Source organism: Falco rusticolus, chromosome 6 (genome assembly GCF_015220075.1).
Source record: "Falco rusticolus isolate bFalRus1 chromosome 6, bFalRus1.pri, whole genome shotgun sequence".
In the NCBI taxonomy this organism is placed as follows: Eukaryota; Metazoa; Chordata; class Aves; order Falconiformes; family Falconidae; genus Falco; species Falco rusticolus.
Window position 1 is genome coordinate 75,694,758 of NC_051192.1, and position 15,978 is coordinate 75,710,735.

Genomic DNA, 15,978 nt, shown 5'->3' on the forward strand with positions numbered 1-15,978 from the left:
AAAAAAAGCATACAAATATTCAGAAGAAACCCATTTGTGAAAGTATTTCAGAAAGACACTGTAATTTTAAATCTTTTAAAGCATTTTACTTTAAGTACTTTTTTTCTTGAAACCACTCATTCATTCATTCACTTCAGATAACACTGAGCAATGCGCATTTTTTAAAGAAACAGACCAAAAGTGCTGAAAATCACATTATTTTTGTCTGCAAAAGTTCTAATAGATTTTTGTATGGAAGATATATTACAGTCATTATTATGGCCATTGTAATTTTCTTACTATGTTCAGTCATAAAGCTGCAAGTTAGTACATCAGGATAAAATATCTTTGTAGGTTTATTGATTACATTTTCTGTGGATTTCCCATCCTGCTCATTTGTGTTTTCTCCACTCCTTCAGACTTTGCTAAAATCATGAGCTTCTGTCTGAAAAAAAGTAGCGCTTGCAAGTATATCTGTGTGTATTCTAATGAGATGCTTGTTTTATTGGGTGCCTTGGTGGACAAAGATGCAAATGAGACCAGAAAAGAATGAATAACCTACATAGAAATAAAATCTTAACAATGGGTTTGAAATCTGTCAAGAAGATGTTTTGCAGACTGCAGGCAATTTTGAAAATTGTCAAAGATAATAAAAATAAATTATTTTGAACAACTTACCTTCAGGGCAAAAACAATCATAGCCGTTGACATAATTCTGACAGACAGCACCATTCAAGCAGGGAGCTGAATCACATGCATTCACTTTTATTTCACAGTACTGGCCTGAAAAACCTGCAAAGGAAGCAAGATGAGCTTTGATTTTCTTCATCTTTATGAGTTCTATTAACAATGATTTTCTTCATCTTTATGAGTTCTATTAACATGAAACTTTTATTCCAAATGTTGTTCTGTAATTTAAACCAAGATGTGTTACAATCCATATTCCGCTGAAAAATTAAACTGGAAGTCAGAGCTTCTGTATTTTATTTACAAAGAATGAAATTTCACTCATTTCTTACTTGATATTACAAATACATGTTTTTATTGCAGGAATAAAGCAATAAATGAAGTAGGCAGTACTTCTAGAAAGCAAGATGACATTCATAGCAGTATGCAAATGATATATAGATCTTCAAATGTTTTGCTTGTATTAGATTCACTTTAGTATTTTTATGAGACCTTTTTTGAACTTCGCCATGTTAATATGAGAGACAGTACATCAGTTATCTGTCATCCATTGTCTAGTGCTTTCTACTGTGGAGAAGAGCAGTAAAAAAATACAGAGTGCAAATATATTGAGGTGTAACAAACACATGTCCATGTGAGTCAGGTCTTCAGCACATGTAAAGTGCACAGCTTAATTACAATAGATGGGGATGCTGTATGTGTTACTAAAAAGAAAGAATGAAAGTAGATCCTTAAAAGAAAAATCCAAAGACTGATGAAACTTAAAAAAGGAAAGGGTAACTCAGTTTTCTTATTTCTTACAGGTACTTTGTCACACTGTATGGGGTGCAGGTGTCCAGGTGCTGGCAGTGGGGGCTGCAGGGTGGCCTCTGTGAGGAGAGACTGGGGCTGTTCCATGTCTCTGGGAAAATGTTTTTAGGAAAAGGCAAAATGCTGCACAGGTAGAGTGTAGAGTAAGGGGTGGAGGGGGCAGGGCGGGTAGGGAAGGGTGGGAAACAATACTGTGAGCATCAAAGAGAAGAAGGAGGGGAGGATGTGCTCCAGGTGCCTGTGGAGAGGACCACACCAGAGACAATAACCACACTGCTGCCCATGGAGGACCCCAGGCTGGAGCAGATAGATGTGCCCTGAAGGAACTGTGGCCCATGGAGACCCACACAGGAAGGTGGGGGGCGGGGGAGGGGGGGGCTCGCGAGATTTGTGAGGAGCAAGGAGCAGCAGAGAAGAGCTGTCACCCACTGACCACAACCGCCATCCCCCATCCCCCTGTGCTGCTTGGCGGGGGGGAGGAAGTAGAGGACTAGGGAATGAAAGAGTGAAGTTGAGCCTTGGGAAAAAACCAGGGATGGGGCAGATGTTGTTTTAATTTGTTTCTCACTATGCTAACCTACATTAATTGGCAATAAATTAAACCAATTTTTCCTAATTTAATTCTGTTTTACCTATGAAAGTAAGTGGTAAATGATCTCTCTGTTTTTTGTCTTGACCCATAAGCTTTTTCATCTTTTCTTCTCCCCTCAAGCTGGTGAGAAGACAGAGTGAGTGAATGCTTGGGTGGGGATCTGACAGCCATCCAAGGTCAACTCACCACACATCTATAGCTTTGTTCTATGTTAATTCCAAATGTCACCACTAATCTTTGCACAACCATTAGAGCATTCATTTTGATTGGAAGAACAAAATAGATCACACTTCATTGTCACTGAAATATATAAAAAAATCCATATATAAAATGAAAGTTTTCCTGTTGAAAGTTTTTGTTTTTTTCTGTTCAGTTTCTTTACACATACTTTAGTGTAATTATTCAAATGGAGAAAAAGCATTTGCTTTTATACTAGGTTCCCAGAACATCAGTTGTGAAAGATGTATAGTGAAAGCATGCCACACTGTTAAACAGATATTTATTTATGCAAAGAAAAAAATTCCCATTTTTTTTATTTTTCTAAAATTTTTAAATTGTTCCACAGCATATCCAAATGTAGAATCGCGTATTCATTTATTCCTTACGATTTTATCATCAGAATAGTACTTTGGGACTAGCTTTATAGTGAGAATGTCAACAAACCCCTCAAGATGTAAAGTGGTAGCTGACAGCAATGATGGGAAGGTGCTGAAGTACTCAGCCTGCATATCTTATATGCAGTTCTGTATACAAAGAATTTTGCAATAAAAAAAATTAAACCAAAAATAGCTGTAAAATTAGAATCAATTCACAACCCACTAGATGGGTGCTGTGTTTCTAACTTCCAGTGGAAAATGTGACAAAATACATTAGGTTCAATACCTGTTTCATATGACCTATCTCACTTCCTAATAAGTGAAGACATGTAAAATGATTCTTCATATTTTAAACAAAACCAGTAATTTACCATTGTATTATAAGATTAAACGTCATGAAAATGAAAAGCTGAGGCAAAATTAATTAATATAAATCTTTTATTATACATTCTAGCAGACTACACACATGAATTATCACAATTTTAGTTTTTCTTTAATTAATACAGATTTATTTCTTGAATGTATTGTAAACTGCGAGCTTTCAAGAACATCAGATTCCTGGGGACGTTACTCGTTGTTTCACAGGACTCATCAACATTTCTAATTTAAAAGTCCAGAAGACTTCTGGAAGAACACAAAGTGCCAATCATGACATGCTAAAATTTAATATTTTAAGCTTTGCTAAAACGTCAGGTTGGCACTGCAGAAACTGCAAAACCGAGACCAGAGCCTTTCTCAAAGTAATAATGAGAAAGTTGTTTCTTTCTTATGCAGCAAATCTGTAACTTCAAGGTTTTGTTATTTGTATCTGATTGGTCTACAGATGCACAATCAGACATTCGGGAGGAGTTCTAACAAGATAAGTCCTGCCAGCTTCAGATGATAGAATAAATGTTTAAGATGTTAGACTGTTAAAGGCAAATGGGAACCTTTATTCACTCCTTTTATACATATACAGTTGTCTCAGAAACCATTTCAAAAATCTTTTCTCAGGGGACTGGTAGAGAACAGACAGATATCCAATAGCTGATTTCTCAAGTCTTTCTTGTTTTGTTGTATTAATTGATAAGTAGAATAAAGCACTATTTCTTTAGCAGGTTGGTGTTTTAGTATCTATTGCATTTTGTTCTGCATTTTCTATGAAGTTTGGACTAAACTTCAGCAATTTTCCATATGGTATGCTTGAAATGAGGAGCAATGAAACTTTTGCCACTTATTCCCTTTAAGTTAAATATCATGAATTATTAACTAACAATTGTTATTATAAAAAGTTCTTGTTGCTTTTCTTTCCTGCTAGGAAAAAGATAAGAATTTCCTGATGTCATCGAGTGAAAGAGGAGGGACTGGAAACAAAGCTGTAATGAAAAGAGATATTCCTTAAACACGGTGAGACAGAAAGAAAATTCTTCAGTATGTTCCTGGTGTCAGCCACCAAAATGTCAAGTTACTGTCATTTTTACTTCTTATAATAAATCTTCACGATTTGTCCTCTTTGAACAATTCTGCATGGAAAAGATGAGAGAACACTACTGCTCTGATAATTTCTCATCTTTCACAGTAGCAGTAGCCATCTTTTATCCTGTGTCCAACAAAAGGGGGTCACCCAACTAAAAGAAAAAGAAATAGATATACCAACTTATTAGAAATGCTCAATAAAGGAAGAAAAAAGAGAAGGTATTGAAGATCTCACTTTTTTCTACAACATAGTATGCCACATCAGAAAAGGAAAAGAGTTTTTTCAGACTAACAAGGGACCTACCAAAACACAGGGAAAAAATGTCTCACTTTCTGAGAAGCCCTAATTTGGAAAGCAATCCTGTTAAACTGTGGTTGAAAATTTTCCTCCCTGCAAAGGTATTCTGTACCATCACTTCCATATAGCTCAAAAGATGCAAAGCTCAGTTTGCCTCCAAAGATTACGTGGTTGAGATCTCTTATTAGATTTCTTTAAATAAAGACTGAAGACTGTCTGCATCCCTCAGAATGGAGAAAATGCCAAAGACAAAGGAAGAATTAAAAATACCAGTCAGAAAAACAAAGTAAGATTTTTCTTAGCAATGCAATCCATAGATTGCCATCTCTGGAATATCATCCCAGTGTAAACAGAAAATGTCTTGGAATTAAATTAGATATTGGATAGGTATTAGCAAAACTTATGGCAAGAGAAGTTGCTATGCTTTTTGTTTTATTTTCAGAGTGACAGGAAATTTCTAAGAATTCAGAGGAGCACAAGGCAAGTAAAGTTGAAGTATGGGAGACAGTTAAAAGAATTCCCTAAAAGAAGGTAGAATGTGTTCATATCTTACATTTAAGTTGATCTAAGTCATGACCAGGATGACATTATCCTAATCATAATAGTAGTTATATTTAAAGGAATAATAATAATAACAACGAAATAGGAATCTGCAGTTAGAAGTAAAATAGAAAATATATTCAGACTTTCAAGGGGGAGGAGGTTGCAAGAGAAGGGAAAAGATTTAGAAAGTGTACTTAATTATGAAGACATGAAATGGAAATACCATGATTTTATAAAAGGCCTCTATGTACTTGGATTAGACAAGCATTAAAAAAGTAAAGAAACAGAACAAAAATTCTGCATCATCAAGGGAATCAGATCAATAAACTAGAAGACCTAGCTGTCATGGCTTAACCCCAGCCAGCAACTAAGCCCCACACAGCCACTCACTCCCTCCCCCCTGGCAGGATGCAGGGAGAGAATGGGAAGGGTAAATGTTAGAAAACTCCTGGATTGAGATAAAGACAGCTTAATAGGTAAAGCAAAAGCCACACATGCAAGCAAAACAAAGCAAGGAATTAATTCACCACTTCCCACCAGCAGGCAGGTGTTCGGCCACCTCCAGGAAAGCAGGGCTCCAGCACGCATAACGGTGACTTGGGAAGAAAAACACTGCAACTCCAAACGTCCGGTCCCCCCACTTCCTTCTTCTTTTCCCAGCCTTTTATTGCTGAGAATGATGTCATATGGTCTGGAATATCCCTTTGGCCAGCTGGGGTCACCTGTCCCAGCTGTGCCCCCTCCCAAATTCCCATGCACCCCCAGACTCCTCGCTGCTGGGGTGGGGTGAGGAGCAGCAAAGGCCCTGGCTCTGTGCAAGCCCTGCTCAGCTGTAACTAAATCATCCCTGTGTTATCAACACTGTTTCCGGCACAAATCCAAAATATAGCCCCATAAGAGCTGCTATGAAAAAAGCTAACTCTATCCCAGCCAAAACCAGCATGTTAGCCAAGATTTAACTTGGAGCTGCTGAGAACATAAAGTGAAGTGTGTCTGTCCATGTTTCTAATTTGTCAGGAGTCAGAATAATAATGCATTAGGACTGTCTGTTTTTAGCCACCGTTCCAAGCCGACAGGAGCAAACAATCTTCAGCACATTTCAATCCAATGTACAACTGCTATATTGACCGAATGTGTAGTATTGCATTTATAGAAGTGTACTTTTTCAGTCCTGTGAATTTAAGATGGAGAAGATTATTTGTGACAAGAAGATAATTCTTCTCACATAATTCTTCTCCTCATTTACTTCTCTTATCTTTTAGTTCACTATTTAAATCCTTTATTTTGTTCATTTCTTTATATACTACTGTATTTCTGGGTCTGTATCCTTACCTGTATAATGGGTATTAGTCAAATGACCAAACCACAAAACCAAAAATGTGGATCTTTAATTTTTAATTTTGAATAAATAATAGGGTTGCACTGATCACATCAATTGTAAAGGTCAAAACTCATTCTCCACACACTTGAAATTTCATATTCTCTGTTCAAAACTGTTTCTAAGATTTTGCTTGCATGAAAGTGTTAAAGCGTATCAACTCAAAGTCAAACTTCTTTATTTCTATTAGAAATATTACTTTTGGTATGGATTTCCCTAGAAAGTATTGGGACAACAAAGAAGGAAAGGTATGGATCTTACTTATTGTCATCTCCACAAACAGTAGCTGGTTGCAGTATGTGGTCTTGCAGCCTCCTAGATGATCCGTTTGATTAAATCTGCATTTATCTCAGTTAATCTTTGTATTGCTGCACCGTTAAAAGTGTCTTGTATAGGGTAATAGGTCATGAATTCACTACATATCTATAATGGGATGTGATGGGTTTATTGTGCATAGACCATAGTACTTTGATGATATAAAGAATCATAGGATAGTTTACATCGCTAAAAATTGAACCAATTAAAAAACTCATGGTTGATTCTGCCCTCACACCGTTGCAAATCAGAGCAACACAGCTGAAATTCAGTGGTTTCCTAATACTGCTGTAAAACCGGTGTGAATGTGTTAAACTATGCACTATATTTCTTCAGACAGCATGGTATTTCTGAGCCAAACACAACGTTAAAAAAATTCAAGAGTTTGGCAATATCTTCTTTCTTACAAAGTCTTCAAATTCTGCTGTCCTTTGAACCTATACAAATAATAAGTGCATTGGAATGTGATGGAAGGATTTTAATAGCTAATTTGCTCATATCAACGTATGTCTAATATATAAAAAAATGTTTTAAATACAATTTGTATTTTTAGAAGATTTCTTAGTAGTAGTCTAGTGTATTAATCCTTCAGGGAAAAGACCCTTCCAAAAATCAAATATGTTTTATATATATATATATATGTATTTTTTTCCCCCCTTCCCTATATACCTACCTTTCCTGGCCACTGCCTCACAGGCTTGATTCCCATTTTCCCAAGGTTAACTCCATAGTAACTGAGTCTGTAAGTCTGTAGCTGTCTGTTCTTGTATCAATGATGTAATTTTGTCCAGACATCAAGGGACAAATATGGAAACATCATCACCCAGGACATCCCGAAACACCATCCTTTTAAGGCATAGGATCTGAGTTTGAACAGCCTGTGTTCAGAGTACAAAATGGCTGCAAGCAGTGATAACATCTTCTTAAAGGGTATTTTTTTATGGTGGGGATTAAGTGGCAGAGAAATAGTGGGGCAGGAGAGAAAACTGGGTTTGCGCACTCCTTTTCTTTCAAGTGTTACTTTCTTCCTTGCCTCCTCTCCATTAAGGATGAGCTATAAATTGAGAGAAAACAAGAAAGTTCTCCCACTTGCCATGACTACTGCCTTCCAAGTCCCTGTTCTTTCAGACCTGCACCTGTACAGCTGACCAGCAGACACATGCCAAATCATCAAGGAAATTTGAGGAAAGAAGGCAGTAAAGAGATGGCTATGATGCAATGTTTAAAGAAGACAGAAATGAGGACAGATTCTTTCAAGTCAGGTCTCCTGCCCTGTTTACTGTATTCCACACCTGGTTCCTCTGGTTCCTTACCTTGACAATCAGCCTCCTTACTAGCTTCTGCCTTATTTCTCTTTCTGTTTTACTTTTTTACTAAGCTGTTACTTTCAGATGACTTGTTCAATGGCTTTTTCCCTCTAACTAACTTCCCTTTAATCCATCTCCAAGGATTCTTTACATAATTCTTTAAAAGTTGTTCATAACCAGTAAATAACTGAAGTCTATGCTGGTAACAGCTTTCCTCAAAAGATTGTCTTGAAAAGGAGAGTAGAAGGAAATAAATTTGTGGGAATATATCACAATGTAAAAAAAATATATTTTGATTTCAGGTGAAATTATTGAACACATGAAATTGTTTCATGGATTATGTTTTATGATTAAACACTTGTCTCCACACATGTGAAGGAGCACAGAGGCATGATGGTAGGCGGGGGCACCTCAGTGCCCAAGTCAGGGACACCAACGCCCACTACAGATCCCCCCAGGCTGGTCCAGGGGAGCCTCATCCCCATGGGCCAGGGGACATCCCACACCAGAGGTCAGCAGGGAAGGCATCTCTGGCACCTCACAGACTTCAGGGGGTCAGAGCTCAGGGGTCTGGGTCTCACTGTGGAGTGCAGGGGAAGAGCATTTGGAGATTGTACAAGACTAGTTATGGGATGTTCAGAAAGGGGAAAAAATGCAGGAAAACAGTGAGACAAGGGTAAAAAAAATATTGGTGACCTGTAAACAGGTGTTGGGGTGTGTGTGTGTGTCTGACCATGTCCTGTGCCTGTCCAATCTGTCTTTTCTTCTTATTAAACTCAATTTCTAATTCCCTGGATGAGGGACTCTCTCTTTTTTGCCCATGGTGGGGGTGAGGGTGGGGGGTGGTGTCTATGAGTTGGCTACTGGAGGGACCAAGAGATCCCAAGTGAGTGAGTGAGGAGACCATGAGATCTGGGGGCTGGGTCCTGACGAGGCCATAGGTCTGGGCCTGCTACTGGAGAGATGCGTTTGCATGTGTCTGTGCAACTGAGACCAGGGGATCCTGGGGCAAGCTGCTGCGTAATCTAAAGCCAGTTAGTAAAGGCAATCATGGGGGTGTGTGTGCACGTGCATGCGCATGTGCACACGTGCACATATATGTCTGAGCATTTGTCTCTGTGTGTGTATAGGTGTGAGCATGAGCAGCTGCTGTGGCATGTAGCCTTCTGCTCTTATGCCCAGCTACAAGCAGCAGGGGAGAGTGGGATCCAAGGACACCTACTTGATAGACTGAGCACAGCAGCTAGAGGGATCCATGTTGTTTGTGTGTACAGATATGAATATATATTTTCCCCTAATTACCTTTAATCCTGGTTGGCCAGAGAAGGGAATAGGGTGAGGCTGTTTGCACAGTTTGTGCTTGTGCAAGTGCTGTGTTTCTTGTCTGTGTTGGTCTGTGTGGCTGGCCATGAGTATACATATATACTTACTGTATTTGTGTGTGTGTGTGTGTGCTGGTTGGGAAATCTCTCCCAATCTCGCTACAGCTTGGACCTGGGAGCATGGGACTGTGGAAATGTCACCACTGTTGGGCTACTGGTTTCAGCAGCTCATAACAGACCAGACCTATCTTTTTAGGAAACAACAATTTGTTCTAAACTTTAGAACTCTTCAGAAAACCACCACAGCACAGATCTGTGTTCTTGGACATAGAAATACAAATTTAAACCATGGATATTATTGCATAAGCTTTGAGACGCTCAAGATTCAACTTAGCTCATATTCCACGTTGTGACAATTTTAAGTATATGGCTGCATGGCTACAGCTGGGACCAGTGGAAGGCATTAAACAGCCTTACTGTTCAGCCTAGGAACACGGAGCCAGAAATTTGATTTGGCAGATCTACAAAACAACAAAAAATCTCATTTAGCTTTCATTGTGGGAAAACAAGACAGAGCTAACCCACTTGCTCCTAACTTACATATGCCAGATGAAGAGAAGATAAATTAGTATTCTCATAAATAGCAACTAAACATGCAAGATTTAATCTGAAGTATAATAAAGAAGTGTTCTAAAGGGCCTATAGTGTGAACTAAGTCCTATATATTTTAATTTTTTTATTGATAATACTGAAGAAACATGAAAAAACTGCAAAATACTAAAACCACTGAAATGAGCTGATACTCTATACATTTAAAATGGGAAATAAGAGCAGAAGAAATTATAATTGAAAATCTGTTTTGCATTTAAATGTGTTAAAAAACTATGGGACAAATTTCTTTTGCCTGTGCTTTTTAAAATTTTGACATTTAGGGAAACAAAGGTAGTTAGGCATAGCTGCCAGCCTACCTTAATGTAGTTGCTACAGGCCACTTTTTAGAGTTTTAACTAGTTAGAATTATTTTTTTCTAGCAGTTCCATCCTTTTGAAAATGTTATCTTCTGACACTCCTTAAATTTAACTGAGAATTAGCTAACCAGGTGGAAACTAGTTTGGATTGAAGACCTAGTTATCTGTAATCCGGTCTGGCCCAAACAAGTTTTGTTTTGTTTTGTTTTAAAGGACATAAAATTAACAAGCACAGTGGAAAGCACCTCATTATTAAAAACATAAAAAATAGTTTTCAGTGCTACTTTTGTCTTTATCAGCATTCCTTATTTTAGAAATTAACTCCAGAAAACAACACTTTGTAGAGAGCTTCTTAACAGAGCTACTGACAAGTGTTTTAGGTAATTTTTAAAATGAATAGGTTTTGCTAATATTGTAAAATATTTTAGGAACTACTGATGTCCTTTCAGAATCAGGAAAAAAAACCACACCCTACATTTTGATCCTACCATGGGCAACAGTCCTACCATTGGAGACAGTCTGAAATCTGAGAAATATTGACTCAAGAGCTCTTGGCACTCAACATGTCTGGTTGGGATGTTGCCACAACTCCCTGTGATGTCATGGCAGGGACACCCTTTCTCAAGTGAGATGTAAATGTCCAGCATCTGTTCCTGACATTCTGAGGATATTTTTTACAGGATGACTAGTAGGCAAGGGGGCATATCATATGGGCAAATACAGAGCTGCAGATAATAAACCCTATTTTTTAAAAGGTTTTGTTATATAGTTCACTTCATGGAGCTGTTCAGAGCTGCCCTTGGTATACTACAGACCTAAGGATTGGGAGGGAAGAAATTAAATGCATAAGTTCAATCTGTTTTTAATAGAATTGTTTGCTGTATGCAGTGTGAATTATGTACTCTGAATGATTTGAAAGGGAAAACTATTGAAAAAGGGGAATTTTTTTTTCTTTGTCTCTTCCTTGTCACATTTTTAAAAGAATTTGTTCTGCAGACAGAAAACATTTTAAATGTAATTTGTATTTATCCTAATTTGTTTCCATTGAAGCAGATGATTAATCTTCAATATGATATAATGTACTTTGATTATGTTTATTTCTCGCTGATCAGAATGCCGACAAATCATGCCTCTTTCACAAACATCAATTAGCTATCTTAATGTGCTGGAAGAACATGAAGAAGACGAAGCTTCAACTCCATTATTTTTAAATCAAGAATGAGTTGAGGGATGTTTTTAATTACATTATATCCATGTATTCACATTTATTACCTATTTTGGTATAGTTAAGTAGAGAAGAAAAAAGAATAAATTAGTCAACTAAAATATAAATATATCTGCATACTTGAAATTGTACTGGCTTGATATGGTTTAATTAGGATACCATACAATTTCATAAGTTCCATAGACATGATAATATGAAAAGAAATGTACATGACTGTTAACATAGAACATAAAACTATTGCTAGTGGGATAGTACATGAAACGCTGTGTAAGGGGAAATATATTTGCATTTAATTAGTTTATAGTAATGAAACTGTACAACAAAATATCTAGTTAAAGCTTGTAGGTGTAAGAATATGAATGATAATTCAAAGATGATAGTGTGTAGAAAATATTCCTATTTTACATTTTATGAGTATCACCAAACAATTGAGATTTGGAAAACTAATGTAACTTGATAATGGACGTAAGACTACTACAAGAAGAAATGTGAAAAGACAAAATGACTCTATGCAAAATGCAAGGAACATTAAGAATCAAACTTGAGACAGTGGAGATAACCCCCTTTTCTTCCCACCTGTAAAGGCCATGGGAATGAAACATGCAGTTTTCTGATATGAATGCATTCATGCCAGTGCTTTGCTGTACAACTATGTCAGCAAAATCAAGACTATGCATAGCCTGTGATTTCACAGTCAAAATCTCAGAATTACAGAAAGGTTGATGTTGTAAGGGACCTCTGGAAATCATCTGGTCCAAAGCCTCTGCTCAAATAGCATCACCTAGATATGGTTGCCCAGGATCATGTCCAGACAGCTTTTGAATAACTCCAAGGATGGAGACTCCAAAACTGGGCAGCCTGTGCTAGTACTCAGTCACCCTCACACTAAAATAGTGTTTTCTGATATTCAGATGGGACATCCTGTGTTTCAGTGTGTGCCCATTGCCTCTGGTCCTGTCACTAGACACCTCTGAAAAGAGCCTGGCTCTTTCTTTACACCCTCCCTTCAGGTACTTATACACACTGATAAGAACCCTGAGCCTTCTCTTCTCCAGACTGAACAACCCCAGCTCTTTCAACATTTCCTTATAGGCAAGATGCTCTAGTCCCTTAGTCATCTTTGTGGCCCTTTATTGCGCTCTCTGCAGTAGTTCCATGTTTGTCTTGTACTGAGGAGCCCAGAACTGGACACAGTACTCCAGGAGTGGCATTACCAGGGCTGAGTAGTCAACATGATGTTTCTTTACCAAAAAACCCCTCAAAACCATAATTCATGATATGAAGAAGGCAGAATTTACAAGCACAAAACCACAGTAACTTTGTATTCAGATTAACCGGCTTTAGGGAATTAAACATAGTTTTCATTCTTGCAGTGGTTATAGTTTACTGATGTATTTTAAAGAAGGCTTTTTAACGTTATCAAACATCAATACTGCAGTAGCAATGACCATGTTGTATTAAGGAAGTTATAAAATACAACTTTGTTTATTCTAAGATCACATGTACTAGTGGCACTGGCAGTAAGTACCAGCTGTTTTTTGGCTCACATGAAGATGCAGAATATTTTGTTCCCCTCCTCACACATGCTGCTATAACAACGTTTGCCTTTCCTCTGTGTGAGTGCTCCAAACCTTCATCCTCAACCCTCTTATCCCATATGATGACTTTAGCAGCCCCAACCCTATGCTCTATGAACCAGCAAAGAATTCTGTTCCTTCATCCATTCAACTACTCTCTCCATCAGCCAAAGATAAGTGCTATCAAGAAGACACCTCTGCCATGGATAAATATTTCCATGCAGTCCAGTGAAAAGACACGCGTCCCATAAATACTTTCATGTTATTGAGAGCACATTTATGGGAATCTTCTATCTAAAAATGTATTGTAATATGTGGCTTTTTTAATTTATTTGGCCAATAATAATTTATAGCCAATAATAAATCGGCTAATTTATAATACCCCCGGTATAATATAATAAATAAATATATAATATAATAAATATGATAAATATATTGTAATATAATATAATATAATATAGTATAGTGTGGCATAGTATAATACACACTGTAATCCAGCGCTTGATCATAAAACGTGTGTGTGTGTGTTATATTAGCATCAAGTGGTTAAAGAAATTATGAGCTGTATAAATATTTTGACATGGCCTTCACTGAGTGGCGAATAGCTATCATCAGAGCACGTAACAGATGATGCAGCTGCTACACAACTTTTCTCTACACTGTAAATTCAAGGTTAAAGTACATGTGAAAGATGAATTAAAAATATTACATTAGCTTAAATTATTACAAGGGAAGGATTGGTAACTGACAATTTCTGGGGCTGTAGGCATGGAAAAATATAGGATAATTATTTACTAAGGATATAGTTTCATATATTTTTTGCCAACACACTCTCACGCCAAAGTAATTAGGTTCAGCTCTCAGGCTTTATAATTCTTTATTTAAACTTCATCCTTAAGAAGGGGATGAGGTCTCTGTTTCCACTGGTACTAGCCATATTTTTCTCAGCTAATGGAAAGGTAAAATAAAGCATAAGTAGTCAAGAAAAGGAATTAGATTCACTGGGAGCAATTTTGTGAAAGCAGTGTTGCTTGCAAGTGTCTTTTACATATATGAAGTTGTTTTAAAAATAGTCATTTTTGTGGAATAGGAGATATTCTGTGAAGACATATAAGCAGTGAACTGACTCATAACCATGTTGCATATGTCAAAACCTCAGAATTATTTTGTTCTTCAGAGACTAATGTTATAAAATAAATCATAAAAGGAAAAAAATATTTTCCATTTGCCATAAATAATCAAAGAAACTCTGGGTCAAATCTAAAAAATGCTGTTGTTTCAATAGAAAATATGGAATGAAAATATGTTTCTAATATTTGATACTTAAGAATTATGATTCCACCTAAAAAACAGGTCTAAATGATTCTTTCTCATTCTTAGCAGAGAAGTCACGACCACAGAAAAAGTAATCTGCTATATGAATACATCAGATAAATGAGAGACACTTCCTGAGCCCTATGGGTATCCTGCTTAACAAGACCTGCTTGGATGGTTAAATCTATTAGATCACATCCTTACTTACTAAAAGCAAGAAATCTTTGTTATTAAATTTTATGTTTAATAATGCACCTATTTGAAAAAGGAAATATATCTATCTATCTTTTGTCTAACTCCATAAATTTCTACTAAATTACACTAACACAAACATGGTCTAGGATCAACTTAATGGGAGTTTGAATTCAGACACTTAGCATCAAAGTAATAGTCTTCTAAATTGGTAAGGCTCCTAGACATTTTCCAAGGATGAAAGCATAAAACTGAAAAACATTTTATGTTACAGTCTTTAAAGTCTCAACTCTTAAAATGTCAAACTAAGTCAGATACTAAAGTAGGTTATATGTGAATAACTTTATCTTGCACACAGGCTATGTACTGAAAAATAAGGTGCATTTGAAAACTGAACTGTCTACACCTCCAGCAATCATGTGTGATCTGTCCTTGTTGAGATCACTTTTTTTTTTTTTTTTTTACATCTTCATTCCAAAGCAAGATCATTACTATCAAAAGCTTCCTCTGAGAACAAAGGAATATTAATTCAACCAACCCACAGAAATGGTTGGATAGAAAGCCAGAGGAATGGCACAGTATTTTCTACTTCAAATCTTTATTGGCAAAATAAAGGAAGGATCTCATATAGAAGAAATCAGTGCTTTTCAAGAAGATGTAAGAAAAACTTTTACAGTAAGAACATTCACTGGAACAACCTCCCCAGGGACATGGTAGAATCCCTACCACTGGAGGTTTTCAAGATGTAACTGAACAGGGTGTTAGATAATCTCATCTGGGCTCTATTTCCCATGAAAAAGATGGACTAAATGATCTTTTGATGTCCTTCCAACCTGGGCTGTTCTGTGATTCTATAATAAAAAAGCATGTGAAAAGGACTAGTAGAATGACCAGGAAAGAGAGAGCCTGTCACACAAAAGAAGACTCGGAAAGTTTAGGTTGTCTAGTGTAGCAAAATGTAGGCTGAAAGGACATATGAATGTTTCTCCTAAATCTATCGTAAGAATCAAGCACCAACAAAAATAAATAAAAAAAAAAATAAAAAAGTAACAGCTATTTAAGTTAAAGGATAAGTATCACAGGTACAAATTGATACTGATTTTTTCACAAACAAATTGAAATTGCATAGTAGAAAACCTTAATCAGCAGAGGGTGGTGAGATTCTGGAATAATCTTCCAGTTGGAATTGTTAGGAAGAAAGCTCACTGACTCTGAAAAGTAATTTTTACAGTAATAGTTGCATAAAGTCAGAACTTGATTACTGTAGGAATACAGATTGTGAGAAGTTTGGTTATCATCACCAGAGACTGGAATTATTAGTTCAGAAAGTCTCTTTTGGTCCTGCATACTTGAGATTTCTCCCCTCTTCCCCCCCAGTTTTATTTTTAACAACACTTCTGAAAAGACTGACTCTGCCTTC

At 36.8% G+C, this 15,978-nt stretch overlaps 1 protein-coding gene across 1 annotated transcript in view; it reads right to left on the reverse strand.

The window, feature by feature from the left end:
- EYS (eyes shut homolog) overlaps window positions 1-15,978 on the reverse strand; it is an 874,042-nt gene that overhangs the window by 644,006 nt on the left and 214,058 nt on the right. Inside the window, 1 exon segment of the mRNA XM_037392524.1 lies at window positions 658-771. Coding sequence (XP_037248421.1) covers window positions 658-771 — 114 coding nt within the window.